Source organism: Ostrea edulis, chromosome 5 (assembly GCF_947568905.1).
Source record: "Ostrea edulis chromosome 5, xbOstEdul1.1, whole genome shotgun sequence".
NCBI classification, from domain to species: Eukaryota; Metazoa; Mollusca; class Bivalvia; order Ostreida; family Ostreidae; genus Ostrea; species Ostrea edulis.
In genome coordinates this window covers 66,454,295-66,470,405 of record NC_079168.1, presented here as the reverse complement: position 1 = coordinate 66,470,405, position 16,111 = coordinate 66,454,295, and the positions used below count along the sequence as shown (strand labels likewise).

Here is a 16,111-nt window from a genome sequence, read left to right as displayed (position 1 = left end):
ATCAAACATATTAAGTGAAGGGAGAAAATGCAATGGACCAGACTCAGATTTGAATCCCAGTCTGCTACATTGCATTTTCTCCCTTCCTGTTACACATATGTTGGTATACATTAATTCTAAATGTCGTAGTGTGACAGCCACTTAATGTCCTTCAGAATTCATTCATCATGAAAATCTCTGTAATTTAACATAATTTCATAGCCATTCTGTTAAATTATAGGGGTAAAACAACAGTACCTTCTCGATTCGATTCGATTTTCAATACTTTAGTCTCCATTCGATGATTTTCGATTTGATACAATAGCATGTACCAAATTCTTTATAATGCTAAGATTTTTTTATGTTTCGTTGTATTTATTGCTCTCTGCAAATAAATTCCACATAATGTAAAAACATTTAACATAAAGCAACACTCTTATCACTTGTCCTAAAGCCGAAATGTCGCCATACCCAGGATTTATACATTGGGGGTGCATTTTTCAACTCGACTGCGTCCATTTTGATACAGCAAAGCTTACTCGTATGATGATTGGGCAATTTTCAATTCCATTGGCTAATCAGAAACTGTGTTATCAAGAACAATGTGTACTATGATTCTAAAACTGTATCGAACCAAAACAGACCCCGAATAAATCGAACATCGAATCGAGACCACTACATCGCAATTCAGCCGCATCGCGATGCATCGTTTCACCCCTATTAAATTACATGTGGATTTTGTTTCAAATATAAACATTTAGTAATACTTAACCCTTCCACCCCAGAAGTCAGGCCGGTCTCCAGCAGATTTACTTGTAATTTCAATCATCACATTTCTCTCAAAGTTCAGGAATATTGGATCATTTTGCATGTGCTTAGCTAGTGTACGTCCATAGGATAAGGTTGCTATAAAACAAAGAATCACGATGCATAATCATTACTAATCTAAGAAAGTTTTACCATCATTTTATACTAGCTCAGCTTAACCATATACAATTTGAATTTAATACATGTAGTCGATTTTGTTAATGTAATGAAACCTTCGATTTCATTTCAAGATCGGCAAGTCGGAAGATTTTTGCAATGAGTTTTTATCCTTTATGCTGTAACAAGACATTTCCACACACTAAAACTGACGATTTGAGAACGTTACTACGACAGAGAGGATGCTGAGGAAATTCGAAATATGGTGGACCTCGATCTTTTTCAGCCATGTTAGCAAAGCTGACTTACTCTTGCATTCTTTGTCACCACATAGACGTAAATCCGATATCTTTGATGATGAACACTCATTTATAAATAAACCTATATACAATATAGCTAAAATTGTGTATTTGATTTTCGGAGCGTCTGTTTTCCTTTCGGGTTTCATGCTTGGTACACGTCAGCTGGCGCTGTTAATTTCATTTCCTGTTTCCCAATGTATCGATTTTGGGGTCATCTCAAAATACAATTCAGTCAGAGTATATGTATAGGGGTGCAGGACTTTTCGGCACCAAGACGTTTCGGCACTTTATTATTAAGACGTTTCGGCACCAAGATGTTTCGGTACCAGACGTTTCGGCACTTACTTTAAGATGTTTCGGCACCAACAATTATTTTTTATTTGGCACTGATTTATAATTGATTTAATAATACATTATTTTATTTTAATCTGAATTTTATATTATACATTTATTTGCTATTATATACAAACTTTGAATAATTGAAAATCTTTTGGGGGTGTGTGTATAACAAAGCAATTTAAATGGGCCCTCCATTGAATGTGTAAATTGTAAAAACAACAACATCCATATCCTTCTCCCTATTCTGTGACTAGGTGCTAATTAGGAGGAGATAATGAAGAGCCCCTGGTACACAATGAGGGCTTCACATCTCCCCTGGTACACAATGAGGGCTTCACATCTCATTTCTGAAGAGATTCTTGAAGAGAAAACCAACGATGTCAGGTCAGTATGAATTGAATTATATATATATATATATATATATATATATATATATATATATATATATATATATTAAATTAGATAAAAAGGATATAGTATATCTTATCTTTATGTCCCACTCAATGGTTGGATTGTTATAGATGATACCAGCTTTGTTTTAAGCATTTTAACTAACGAACATTGACAAAAAAATATGGGTAATTCGTCATTAATTTCAATTTCAGATCAATTTTGTTGTACAGTGTATATTTAGTTGTATGTCACATGTGAACATACATGCACCACATTGTTCCTTATTGCTAAAATATTCTAAAATATATTTTAAATCTTTAGATCTCTTAGTTTTTTTAATTGTGTTAATTTTTGGTAAAAAAAAAAAAACCAAACATTTTCTCTGATCTATAGACATCATTCCATAACTTAATTGTTGATGGTAAAAAGATATGGCCTGCAACTGTTCTAGTGATTTATATATGAAACACACCCATTCTCTGTCATCCATAATAAGTGCATTCCATGTTTCTATTTTCTGAAAGAATGTAGTAGTCTAATGTTACCCTTCTTTCATATAGATAAATAATCCTAAATAACAGAAAAATAGAGGTGACATAGTTACTATAGCAAAAGGCATTTCAAAACGAAAATTCATATGCCACAATTTAAAGACCGAGGAAATAAGCACCGCCTTCAACTTTGAAAACATGAATGGAAACAGAGTCTTGGGGTATATATTCCATGTAGCTGGAAAACTACTCCTTGGACGGAGAAAAAATATTTCTGGCATGACATTCTATTGTTACGCTATTGTTACGCTTAAATGTCATATATCAAATATTAATATTGACTACGTTTTCTACATTTGTAATAATAATAGCAATTCTGATATATTTTTTTCAATAAGTAATTGAAATATATCTCTATTTGCATTATAATATGCCCATTGTTTAACAAAAGGGGGGCAGCTCCCATCCCCACTCCTCGATTCTACATGCTTGATATTTTATAGAGTCGCAAATAAAAAGTAACAAGTTCTCCCAGAATTGCATCTTACGTTAATTGCAGATGCTATGTACGTTACCAACATAAATATGTAATTCTTCTATTCAAATTATCTATTATAAATAAAAATGTTATTACATCTTATAGAACCACATGTACTGGTTCTGAGCAACGTCGTATCGAATTGGAAAACCGCTATAAAACATTTCATATTCCTTATGTTATGCGTTAATTTGATATCACTGATACTGAAATAAAAAATATATATATACATGTTTTGGCGACAGTACTTTTCATTTTCGTGCATAATCAGAGTCCTAACCATATGCAGTTTACATGTAAATGGGTAAATATATTTTAATTTCTTTTTAAAAGGTACTTACAATGTAGCTTTATAGAAAAATAATAATATTGTATCAAATATTATAAATAGTTGATGTAGATGTCGGGATTTCACGTGCATACAATAAAATTATCGGCTAGTTAAAATGTAAGTTATTATTACAATTATTTGTGCATTTATTTTATTTTTTTATTCTCACAGACAAATGCATTGCATGCAATAAGATTGTTCGCCCCAGACAAGAGGCCATACAGTGTGATGGATGTGAACTATGGCAACACAGAACATGTAATACTGGTATGATTTTATTCTTTTACTTAATGAAAAATAAGAATGGAAAGCAGATGTATAATGATGATTAAAAAATTCCATCAAATGAACAATGTAAAAGAACACAAATTTTAATAATATGACAGGAATCAGCCGTGACCAGTATAGACGAATAGGGAAACAGCAAGAAGACCTCCAGTGGGTTTGCACCCGGTGCTTGGAAACTCCTACTGATACAGAAGAGGTACTGGTATACGTTATATTTACGTGAATGCAAATTAACATTAAGAACATTTGTATTAAACATCTTGAAATAATTAAGAACATATAATTGGAAATTAGAAACGAAATATCCTTGGCATTTGCTTCCACATAGGACAATTAAGGTTTAAAAATGGATGAATTAATTCTTCATGTCAGGAACACTCAGTAGATGAATCCCTACTAGACACTTCTATAAAAATATATTATATTCTTTCAGTTTGTAGCTGCAGCTGATGCCACATTTCACGTGTCTTTAGCCTCCCTTGGTTCATCAGTTGCTGAACCCGATGATGAAGATGAACAGGAGGATGAATCTACAGTAAGATTTTAAATATTATACAAAATGTAATATTATAATTAGCATACTTGATTCTGAAAAATCAGGCCAACTCGAACTTTAGCTGGGTATACCCGGCGACGTGCTGACAATCAAATGACCCGGCTACAGTACAGTAATGAAAATGACGTTTCATACAACTTTCAAAAATATACCACCGAGTGGATACAGTTTCTGAAATTGTAAAAATAGCGCCATGGATGCTTAAGGGACCACGTACTTCATTGATGAACACATAGAACATCAAACCCGATAAAAGCCATTCGATTTTTAATCACTTCTCGCATTGATGAAACGAACATTTGAATAACGAAAATTGTTGCCACATTCTTTTTTGCTATGTGTTTCAAATGTTTTGTATTTTGATTTTTTGATTCATATTCAGTTTGAAGTTCATTCCTTAAACCGTTTTAAAATATATTCACAATCGAGAGATTAGAAGATACCAGCAATTATAGTAACGAACATTTCACTTTAATCTAATCAATGATAAGATGTAGTATTAACTTCGGAATTACTAGAATAAACTGTAATTCATGAATAAATGTTATACTTTATACACATGTAGGATAGTTTTACGTTTATTTGACACACAAGGAAGTTGTATAGACGTCGCGCACGGTACTGGTGTCACTTTACGTTACGCTTATAACGTCATAAATTGTGGCAAAATAATCACGAAAGCAACGTCACATTTTAAACGAATTCATTATCTCCAAGCTGTAACATCATAATTAAAGCACATGCATGATTTATCGTCAAAATAAATCTTTGTACGTGTATAGTGTACATTCATAAAAATTATGAATACTTAGAAATACTCCAAAGTATAGTACTGTATTTATTTCATCGTGCCCACAACAGCAGGCATGTCGTATGAAACAAGGGTCCCAGTTTCGATAGGTTTCGTTTCGCTAATCTTGACATCTATATGCGAAAATTTTGATTTATATGCGAGGAATCTTAATATTCATATGCGAAAAATTGTATTTTACTCTATTATATATAGAGAGAGGCTTCCTCTACTCTTCTGGAGTACCAACACATGTGGGACGCGGGACAAAATGAAATGTATATTCTATATAGTAAATTTTATGTACTTTCTGTAAGTTACATTCATTAAAATATTCGCGTTGGAATAATGCTTAGAAATAAGACATAAAAATATGGTAGAAATGTTTTTAAAAGGCGCTTTTGTAGAATAAGGACATTTCACTGGACACCGATAAAATCAATCTACTTCATGAATATACTCAGAATTATATAATACTGGCATACACTGTGCTCCACGATATATGTACGTTATAAATGTAACAAGTATAGTCAACTTATATATATTCTTTCAGCCTGTAGCTGCAGCTGATGCCACATTTCACGTGTCTTTAGCCTCCCTTGGTTCATCGGTTGCTGAACCCGATGATGAAGATGAACAGGAGGATGAATCTATGGTAAGAATTTAATATTATACAAAATGTAATATTATAATAAATATGAGATGAAAGAAATGAAGAGCAGTTTCTTTATGTTTAATTATAGATAGATAGATAGATAGATAGATAGATAGATATAAAAAAAAAAAAAAAAAAAAAAACTCTAAACACTTTGTAGAAATATTTCGACCGTGTTACCGGTCTGATAATGTAGTTAAACATAATATGTAAATTATATATCATATTATATATATATTTTTCCAGCCTGTAGCTGCAGCTGATGCCACATTTCACGTGTCTATAGCCTCCCTTGGTTCATCAGTTGCTGAACCCGATGATGAAGATGAACAGGAGGATGAATCTATGGTAAGATTTCAACATATGATATTATGAATATGAGATGAAACAACTGAAGAACAATTTGTTCGTGTTTTAACTCTGGTCTAATGACCAGTTACTGGTTCTATGGTAATGATAATGTAGTTAAACATAATATGTAAATTTTATCTATATATATATATATATATATATATAATATAATAACAACAATAATAATAGTTACTTTTCACAATGATCGGTAAAAGTATAGGTAAAAGATACACGAAGACGTTTAGTAAAGCTTTAGCGCTTTCATTTCAAATTTTCTGAAGATTTGAAATGAAAGCCCTAAAACTTTACTAAACCTCTTCGTGTATCTTTTTTATTTTTTACCTATATATATATATATATATATATATATATATATATATATAATTATGAATTATAATTATATACTCATATCATATATTTATTCCAGTTTGCACCTGATGATCAGTCATTTAATGCTGATGGCTCTTATGCAATACCAGACCCAGTTCAGGAAATGTCCATCCAAGAAGATGCCATTGAGGATATACCTCAGCAAACTGAAGATCCTCGGCCGGAGTACCAGATGATTGACTGTGGTACCAAACGAGGGAAGCAGAAACTTATAGACAAAAGGGGATTCCAGTACACATTGAGGGTAACAACTTATGTCTTTTTACTGTATAATTAATTGAAATCAAATGCTTAATAAATAATTATTTAGTTAATGATATCATTAATGGTGAAGAGATTTAAAAATATACAAGTTTATTAATTAATTTCAGAGGACAAAAGGAGATAACTATGCATACTGGAGGTGCAACAAGAGAGGGAAGACTCAACCCTGTCCAGCCACAGTAATTCAGCGGGGAGATGACTTCAATGAGGGAGGGAAGAAACACAACCATCCGGCAGAGCCAGGAATTCATCTAGCTGTGCAAATAACAAGCAAGGTAGGTACATTTTCAAATGCCTGTGTGTAGGATTTTAGAAATGTGCAGCAATAATGTCAACCAAATGATATTTTATAGGTAAAGCAGAGTGCATCTATGAATATCTTCACTCAGTCAGCCCCAAGGATTGTAGAGGAGGCGATGGCAGAGACAGGTGATATTGATGCTCCTCCTGCCAGCAGACCAAAACCATCCAACCTGATCAGGATTGTAAACAGAGCAAGACTCAACATGAGACCCAAGGATCCAAGAGATTTGAATTTTGAGGTATGTTTATCTATGAAAATAATTAATGCAATAGAATATTAGAAGATACCTTGAAAAAATCTCCAAAAATATTTAACACAAACAGAAGACCTACAACATCATAAGAAATTTAATTCTATATTTTCAATTCAATAAAACCAACATCTATTTTAATTGTGTCAAAATAACTTAATTTCAGCTTGATCGAGACTTTTTGGAAAGTCAGATGCCAGCCTTCCAAACCTTGGATGTCTATGCATCTGGATATCGCCACCTCCTGATGTATACCCAACATCAGTTGGACCTCTTATCACAAGCCAGGACATGGTACATGGATGCAACGTTCCATGTGGTCAATAATTCTTGGACTCAACTGTTTACCATTCACAGCTTCATCAGGAGTGGGCAACACATGAAGCAAGTGCCTTTGGTATTTTGCTTCATGTCAAGAAAGAGGAAGGAGGATTATTATGAAGTATATATGTACATTTAGCTTTATTTTGTTCAACATTGATTATTGACAACAAGTGTGGAAACAATGAATTAATTGATTTCAAATATTTGTAGATTCTCCGGGCCATTGACCGACTCCTTCCTCGACAGATTTCCCTGCAGGGGTTTGTTGTGGATTTTGAATCAGCCATGTGGCGGGCCATCCAGGATCGATTTCCATGGGCTGTGATACAAGGATGTGTCTTCCATTGGACACAGGCCTTGTATCGCAAAGTCCAAGAGTTAGGACTACAGGTATATCTATTTACATAACTCGTTCCAGAAATGGCACAAATATTTTTACTGCTATTCATTTTGATAATTTTTATTAAAAAAAGCTTTTAAATAAGGGTTGCTAATTACAAAAATTTCATGTTTTAGAGAGCTTACAACGAAAAAGGAGATGTACATCGTTTTGTGAGGCAGGTCATGGCCCTACCATTCCTCCCTCCAGAACACATTGAGCCAGTCTTTCATCAGCTGGATCAACGAGTTAGAACTGACACCATGGATGAATTCATGGGATATGTTTGGAGGCAGTGGTTTAATAATTCAATATTTCATGTGAAGAACTGGAGTGTATTTATGGCCTCTGTGAGAACAAACAACGATCTAGAAGGTTGGCACAACCGAATCAACTCCAGAATGAACTCCAGAGGACGAGTCCCATTTTACCTCCTATTACAAGAACTGTGCAAGGAGGCCACTGCCATCCCCATGCAGGCCAGGCTGCTGACAGAAGGAAAGATGGAGAGACTACACAGGAAACATTCCTCCAGACTCAATGGCAAACTCTTCAAACTTTGGGAGGAATACAATTGCAGACAGATCAGCACCACCCAGCTGCTGAGAAAGTGCTCATACTTATATGGACCTGTTGACATTTGATGTGTTGTGTTAAGTGTTAATTCAGCGGTGTTGGGGAAAATGTTATTTATTTGATTGATTGAAACTGTATAATGGTAAACGTTTGTTTGACATAAGTAATGCTAAATAAACCACATTTAAAAATGCTTCATTTGGTTTTTACTTTACTGATAATCAATTTGCATAGCAAGCAAAGCACTACATAGATAAGAAAAGTAAGCAATTAAAGCACTACACTTATTGATGCTCATCACAGGGGCATGGGCATGATTTGAGCTGAAAATTTTCAAATTTTATTTTTTCATTTTTATTGTGAATTGTGAGCTTGACCACTGATATTCAAATTTTTGCCATCAATTAGAAATACCTAATCTAAACATTAAAAATGGAAAGATAAACTTTGAATTTTTTTGGCTCAAATTGTGTTCATGTCCCTATACTAAGGTCAATATGACAGATTAATAAATATTCCACTATAGTCTTATAATTGGAGAGAAACTGATAATGATTCTCGTTGACAATATCATAACATTGAAATATGTTCAAATGAAGTCAGTGATTTTTCTCATATAATGTTATATGCAACAAAACATTATTTCCATTTTGCTCTTTTCGAGGGGATAGAATAAACAACAAATAAACGACCTTTCATACAACATTAATGGTAACATTTGTTGGGACAAATTTTGTAAAAAAAAAAAAAAAATTATATACAACTTGAATGTGATTTATCTTTGTATTGATGATATGTATATATTTTCAATGAACATAAACAAATCGCATCCTGTCTAAATTTCCTGCAGTTTTATCCGCCCGACAATGAGTCAACAACCCTCAGATTACAAACGTATATTGTCAGGATTTTTTCCCCCCTCTATTATTTTTTCTTGAAGTTTTATTTAAAGTTGGCACCGTGTACAAGCATAAAACAAATATTATTAGCTCTACAGAGCTCTTAACCCGACTATCACAGACAAAATAGAATACAAATATCACAAAGGACAATTTGAGAAGTTAAGAATTAAATACAAAATAAACAAATGCCTTTCACTGTAAAATTTAAGCACTGAATCTAAACCACACCAGTGAATTGTTAAGAAGCACCATAACTGTTATAAATAAAAATTAGGAAAAAATATAATAATAAAATAAATAATATATAGCAGTCTACAAAAGCTAAAATAATGGGTAGTAATGCAAATGAAAGGATTTTGAAAATAATTTTAAAATATGAAGCATTTATATACAAATATATTTATAACAGACTATTATAAACAATCAAGGATCTTTCGTTTTAGGTACAGTACTGTGAACTTATTGTACACCCATACTGGTATCTGTTGTTTGTCTACTAAACTGCAAATTGTCCAATATTCCATTTTTAAACATAAAACAAAGTTTAACAAGTATCTAGTCATTGTCTAACAAAATTATTATGAAGTCCCGAAACGTGTTACCTGAAGTCCCGAAACAAGTTAATCGAAGTCCCGAAACGTGTTGTCTAGTCCCGAAACATCCGGGTCCCGAAACGTCGGGCTCCCGAAACGTCCGTAATTCATGTATAGGACCTACTGATTTGGCATTAATGAATAATTTGCTTTATTACCCCACGGCCCACTGATGATCATAGACATTGGTGACCGTAGGGTATTTTTAAGTGCTCCTGGTGTTACATACATTAAGATAAGATAAGTTTATTCCAGTATTGGGCCCATACATACATTACATTGAAATTTAATATCCATCTGCAAATCTGGCAAATGATAACTAAATAGAGTCGGTATCTACAATGCCTATAAATGCATTTTGAGACTACCCATTACAAGGGCGACCACTCTCATAAGTGTAAAAATATTTCCTGATTTTTACCACAGAAGAATTTCGTGAGACAGGATGAGCAGGATATATGACAATAAACCTTTGCATAATTTGCCTGTAATCAGTGTCAACATTCCAAACAAATGGGATCCTAAAAAACACTCAAGGTAGGCAGCTATTGCTGAATGCATATATTGTATTATTCTCTTTAGAGAAGTCGAGAGGCATAGCCTTCATCGTGAATAATATTGTATGTGTGCTAACTCTATACCAGCATCATTATTAGATCTGAAATGATGTGTTTACTAGGTAATTAACACATGTATGTCTCAGCAGAGGTATCTGAATTTTAATCAGTAAATAGATATAAATAGAAAAAAAGAGAAAAAACTCCATATATATAAATACATATAGATATACCGGTATATAGTTTTCTTCTTTTTTCTATTTATATATTTACTGATTAAAATTCAGATACCTGTGGTCTCTGGCGGCACAGATAATGCAGTGTTAGAGACTTGTCAACATGAGAAGATTTTGTGTAGTATATGACATATAGTTTATTGTACAATAGTGAATAAGTTTTGATTAAAGAAATATATATGTAGCGGTCAGCCGGGTTCGATCACCGGTGGCCAGATAGCTCATATGCAGTTGGTAGAGCACCTGACTAGAGATTCAGGGGGCCCGGGTTCGAATCCTGGTCTGGTACGTTGCATTTTCTCCCTTCCTGTTACATTTGGTGCCATTGACCACCCCTGGATTTGCAGTTTGTCCTGCCAGGGGCGAAAAGAACCTGGGTTGTGTGTGTCTTCGAGGGCGAAGAGAATTTAAGGAGGGAGGAATGTAGTAATTAGGGCTATACGGACTGTGGATATTGGCCTGGATAGCTCAGTGGTTAGAGCACCTGACTAGTAATGCAGGGGTCCCGGGTTTGATTTCCGGTCCAGCCAAAGATTTTCTCCTCTCTCCTATGTTACATTTAAATTGGTGCTGTAGACCAGCCCCTGGAACTGACAGGTGAAAATGCCTGCCAGGGGATAAAGATCCTGGGTTGATGTCTTCAGATGTGAAGACATTTAAGGAGGGAGGAATGTAGCGGTCAGCCGGGTTCAATCGCCGGTGGCCAGATAGCTCAGTTGGTAGAGCACCTGACTAGAGATTCAGGGGGCCCAGGTTCGAATCCCTGTCTAGTCCATTGCATTTTCTCCCTTCCTGTTACATATATATAGACCTTACAAGTTACATCATGATGTCTCATAATGGGTGGTGAGATGTAGAAGTAATTTGTGTGCACACACATTACTTACGCATGTTTATATAATGCCTAAAAGAACCTAGATCTTTATGTACCATCTGACATTGCGGGAAAACACATTTTTATGTATTTATTTGTCAATGAGGATAAAATATCTCCAACAAATATCAAACTCCTTTGTCTTTCTTTGTTATATATGAATTGTACCATTGTGGAAAATATCTTTGAATCTTATCATCTTCATCATCATCAGATCTGTCTTCCATGTTGAGAATTGGGCTATGGATAATTCCTCTCCATTCTGTTCTGTGAAAGGTGAAGATAACGAACAGTGATCAATCTCGTGAATCCCGTAAGCAATACAAAATAGATACAAATAGATGCAAACACGGACATCTGGACACAGCAGAGGTGGAATCAGGTGCCTAGGGGGAGTAAGCATCCCCCGTTGACCAGTCACATCCGCCATGAACCCTATATCTTGATCAGGTAAACAGAGTTATCCATAGTTAAAATCAGTGTGCCACAAACGGTCTAACAATCAGTATGAAACACGTCAGACAGCATCTATGGCTTTCTTGACAGCAGCATCATGCTACCTGAATCCCAGTTGTTTCCTTTCTCTCTTCTCCATGCTTCCTTTGTTCTGCCTTGCTTCTTTCACCCTTCAGATGTCCAATATAGTAGACTGTTCTGACATGGTTATCACTTCTCATTCTTAGTACATACCCTATCCATCTCCTTGTTTTTATGATGTAAGTTGTTGATCTTTGCCATGTTGGCTAGCTTAATTCTCTGACTCTTTCATCTTATAATTTTTTCAGGCTAGAATATTCTCTTTTTAAAACACTTGGGAAGGAAGGTGTCAAGGTTTCATCTACTTTGGGTTTTTCCATGCAGGTCTCTGCTCCGTACACTAAAATAGATTATAACATTTTGTACTTCTCAGAAGTTGACTAATTGTAGAGTGTACTTAATTATGGGGCATATTATGCAATATAACCTGCTTTTGGTCAGTTTACACTTTATGATCCACGACCCAGTCTTCTGCACATCTCTTTCTTTGCTCGCACCTAGGTATAAAAAGGTGTCAACTTCCTCAGATGCTCTTCCATTTAAAATTGTTATGTCCTGTGTGTAATGCATCAGATTTCAGTTTGATGTGGTTTTGCTTGATAGGAGGGCAATATCTGCGTAATCTAGATCATATAGTTTAAAGTTCCACTGGATACAGTATTTGCCATCTTGAGTTAAAATTTTGCTTTATGAAGTATGGCGGCATGAAGCGTGAGTTCATACCCTCATGTATTTTATTTAAAATGAAATTTATATCTTAATCAAGTATTTACATTGAATGTTGATAAATGTATATACAGATTATAATGATAGCCATTCCTCATTAATGCATTGCAGTTGTGAACAATGCATGTACGAATATCTTAATAAATATACATGTAGTACGTTCGTCTATTTTAACGGCAGGGAATTCTGACAGAAATGAAAGTAAGCATTAATGCTCAACATGCTTGATATGCAAAAAACATCGGAAATGTAAATACTTATGCTTCTGTGATATTTTTAGCTCACCTGAGCTTTTCTGATTGCCTGCTTTCCGTCGTCTGTCTGTCTGTAAACTTTTTACATTTTTTACTTTTTCTCCAGAACCACTGGACTTATTCCAACCAAACTTAGCCAGGGTTTGACACTAAGGCACGTGTGACCAACTGAGTCTACTAAATGATAGATCCAGTCGGGTAAAATGTTGATTTACTAGTCCGACTGCTCGTGTTGAAAAAATAAACAAGAAACTTCACTTTAATTAAACCTTTAGATATTTTTTTCTTAACTAAAAACATAACTGTAAAGAGCTTGCAAACAATTTTGAAACGCGTGGTGACATAATTTCTATTCTTAGTTCTAATAAATAAGTCACGGTCGGAAATGATGTTTTACGACATCTACTCAATGTGTGTAAAGTTATGTTTTGAATAAATAGATATACATGTATATAAATTGAATTCATTTTTTTTTTTAAATCAGTTTATTTGAATTAAGTATTATGTTCTTATTTGTTTCACTCAAACAAACATAAAACATTTATAAAATAAACACCAATTAACACGTTAGATAGGATGTGAAGTGCTCTAAGACTTATGTGCGGTTTAATTGTTTCAAATAATTCAGTACACAATTATACAAAGTGTATGCACTCTTTATGCACTTCTCTCCGAATTCTACAAATAAAGAATAACAAAATATAAAATTCACAGTACACAGCATTGGGCGGGTGGGTGGGACTAAACGGACTGCCCGAGAAAGAGCCTTCGAATGGCTTTACCTGTATGAAATACCTTACACAGGCTCAAACAACCCGTGCTATGAATATTAATGTCACCTGACTAGGTGACAATGCTAACAACCAATAGATGTTAGGAAGTGATAAACACGTACACGTGTTTAGGTATCTTCAATAAATACATTAAGCTAGTGTTTACCAAATTAATAGATTACGTTGTAAACAACCATTTTTTTTGGTCTTGACAAATGTGCGGATATGTCTCTATATTCAAATATGACTTCTTGTCCTCAAGGAAAGATGTCCCAAGAGAAAAAAGGAAATGTTGGGAAGAAACAAAGTAGGGCTTATGAAATAGAAATTTAATTAAAAACTGTTGAGTTCATTTTATTCTAAATGGACTAAAGAATTTCTGTGCTGGACAGAATTCAAAGAAACAGAAAATGTGTTTGAAAATAAAAGCATCACGTTGTATGACGAGACTAAAAAAAATTTGAGACATTTAAATATGTTTCAGTTCAAACTTAATGTTTTTCATTTGAATTAAGTATCCAAATATGGAGAAACTATCAGATTTTTCTGGAAAGTTGGTAAGGGCTAGTGGATGAAAGGTGAAGATAACGAACAGTGATCAATCTCATAACTCCTATAAGCAATACAAAATAAATAGTTGGGCAAACACGGACCCCTGGACACACCAGAGGTGGGATCAGGTGCCTAGGAGGAGGAAGCATCCCCTGTTGACTGGTCACACCCGCCGTGATCCTTATATCCTGATCAGGTAAACGGAGTTATCTGTAGTCAAAATCAGTGTGCCAATTACGCCTAACAATCGGTATGAAACACATCAGACAGCATTTGACCCAATGATAGGTTGTATTGACAAACTAGATCGTTATAACGACCATAGAATTTGCGAAACGCTGACTTCAATCGAGACTGTTAAAATCCCTGTACCATCAACTTGTTTGTCAGTTACGAGCTTGCCTCGATTTAAAAACTGACCATACGCAGAACAAGCTCTTGCGTATTGAATCAGTTGAGAGATATAAACACCATATACAGGTGATAATGGAATATTGCTACATAAATATGGGAAGTTGACGACGGAGAAGCTAAAATCATCCTGGTTGTCAAACATTTGAGTTGTCATTTTGCCAATAATGTTTACTTTCAATAAAATATCTAAGTATGAAGCAGAAGTGGATGACTCTGTGGTGTCTTTTATTTCGAAATCAAATTGAAGGCCACAGCAAGAGAATTTTTCTTCTCACGTAAAAGTTTTTGAATAAACTCTGCTTCATATGAATATAGAAATGGGTCAGCTAACAAAGGAGCACAATTCATGCCCATGGGTATTCCAACAGACTGTTGGAAGACCTGATCACCAAAAACCACAAAGATATTGTCAATGAGGAACTCTAGCATATTTTTTATTTCAACTTCAGAGTACTTGTGGGTGGATTATCAGAGCGGTGTTTAACAAAGTAATTTTTTAGATGACTGATCACTAGATATGAATATTTCCGTTTTCTATTTTTGTTGAAGAAGCAACTGTCTATGATGTCAAAAAGTCTAGTCTTTAATTTATTGTGAGGAATGGTCATGTAAAGTGTTGAAAAGTCATAGGTTTTGATGTTATTGATTTGGGAAAAGTTTTGCGATTTCAAGTTTACTCAAAGTTCTTTAGAATTTTTTAGAATCCACATTTGATTAACACCACCAATCTGGCATAAGTAGTCTCACAGTAAGTTTGAAGTTTCTCCTACACAGCTGTTAATATTTTCGTGAGGAGCAAAGATAGGGGCTTGGTAGAGCACTTACTGGATCCAGCAATGTATCTTTGTTTGTAAGGGTTTTTATGTAGTTTAGGAATCCAGTATAGGTACGGTAACTCATATTCATTCGACCCATTGACTGAGATATTAAATGTGTAAAAAACTGAAGCATGGTTTTGAAGAATTTCATCTTTTGAAAGAGCAGTTGGAGTATAAGTACGATTACCAAAAGTGGAATTAATGCCAAGTTCGTTTAAATACAGTTGTAATAATGAGCCTTACAAACAAAGACAATGTTGTTACAAGCTTTGTCAGCTGGAACCAAAACATATTCCTCATGTAACCTATCTAATTCTTTTATCACTTCTGGTTTACTAAACACAGAAGGATAGATGGTACGTAGTTTTGTTTTAATATGTCTAATGCGGGATTTTAATATTCCTCTTATGCTTTTAACCCATGGATGTAACTCAGGTCTATTTAAAATTAT

General features: G+C 34.3%; 3 protein-coding genes across 7 annotated transcripts in view; 2 read left to right on the top strand and 1 right to left on the bottom strand.

The window, feature by feature from the left end:
* Nucleotides 1–1,421, bottom strand: part of LOC130054680 (transport and Golgi organization protein 1 homolog) — a 31,633-nt gene extending 30,212 nt beyond the window's left edge. For 4 of the 5 annotated variants that reach the window (XM_056165161.1, XM_056165162.1, XM_056165165.1 and 1 more), the window contains exons 1-2: nt 1,213–1,421; nt 752–885 (exon numbers count right to left, since the gene is read on the bottom strand). In XM_056165161.1, the coding sequence (XP_056021136.1) occupies nt 752–885; nt 1,213–1,351 (273 nt within the window). In that variant the 5' untranslated portion in view covers nt 1,352–1,421. Of the gene's footprint in view, nt 1–751; nt 886–1,019; nt 1,140–1,212 lie in introns of those variants that run through there. The other variant, XM_056165166.1, reaches the window with a different exon arrangement.
* A 90-nt stretch (nt 1,422–1,511) lies between these two features.
* LOC125673910 (uncharacterized) lies at nt 1,512–8,617 on the top strand. Its single transcript, XM_056165177.1, has 12 exons — nt 1,512–1,928; nt 3,469–3,564; nt 3,684–3,781; nt 4,019–4,120; nt 5,485–5,586; nt 5,833–5,934; nt 6,365–6,571; nt 6,699–6,866; nt 6,945–7,133; nt 7,312–7,587; nt 7,680–7,859; nt 7,986–8,617. The coding sequence occupies exons 1-12, from the start codon at nt 1,922–1,924 to the stop codon at nt 8,490–8,492; spliced, it is 2,034 nt and encodes a 677-aa protein (XP_056021152.1). The 5' UTR covers nt 1,512–1,921; the 3' UTR covers nt 8,493–8,617.
* Nucleotides 8,618–10,290: 1,673 nt separating this feature from the next.
* LOC130054685 (arpin-like) overlaps nt 10,291–16,111 on the top strand; it is a 16,552-nt gene continuing 10,731 nt past the window's right edge. The window contains exon 1 of the mRNA XM_056165198.1: nt 10,291–10,456. Within this exon, the coding sequence (XP_056021173.1) occupies nt 10,365–10,456 (92 nt within the window). The 5' untranslated portion in view covers nt 10,291–10,364. The remainder of the gene's footprint in view (nt 10,457–16,111) is intronic.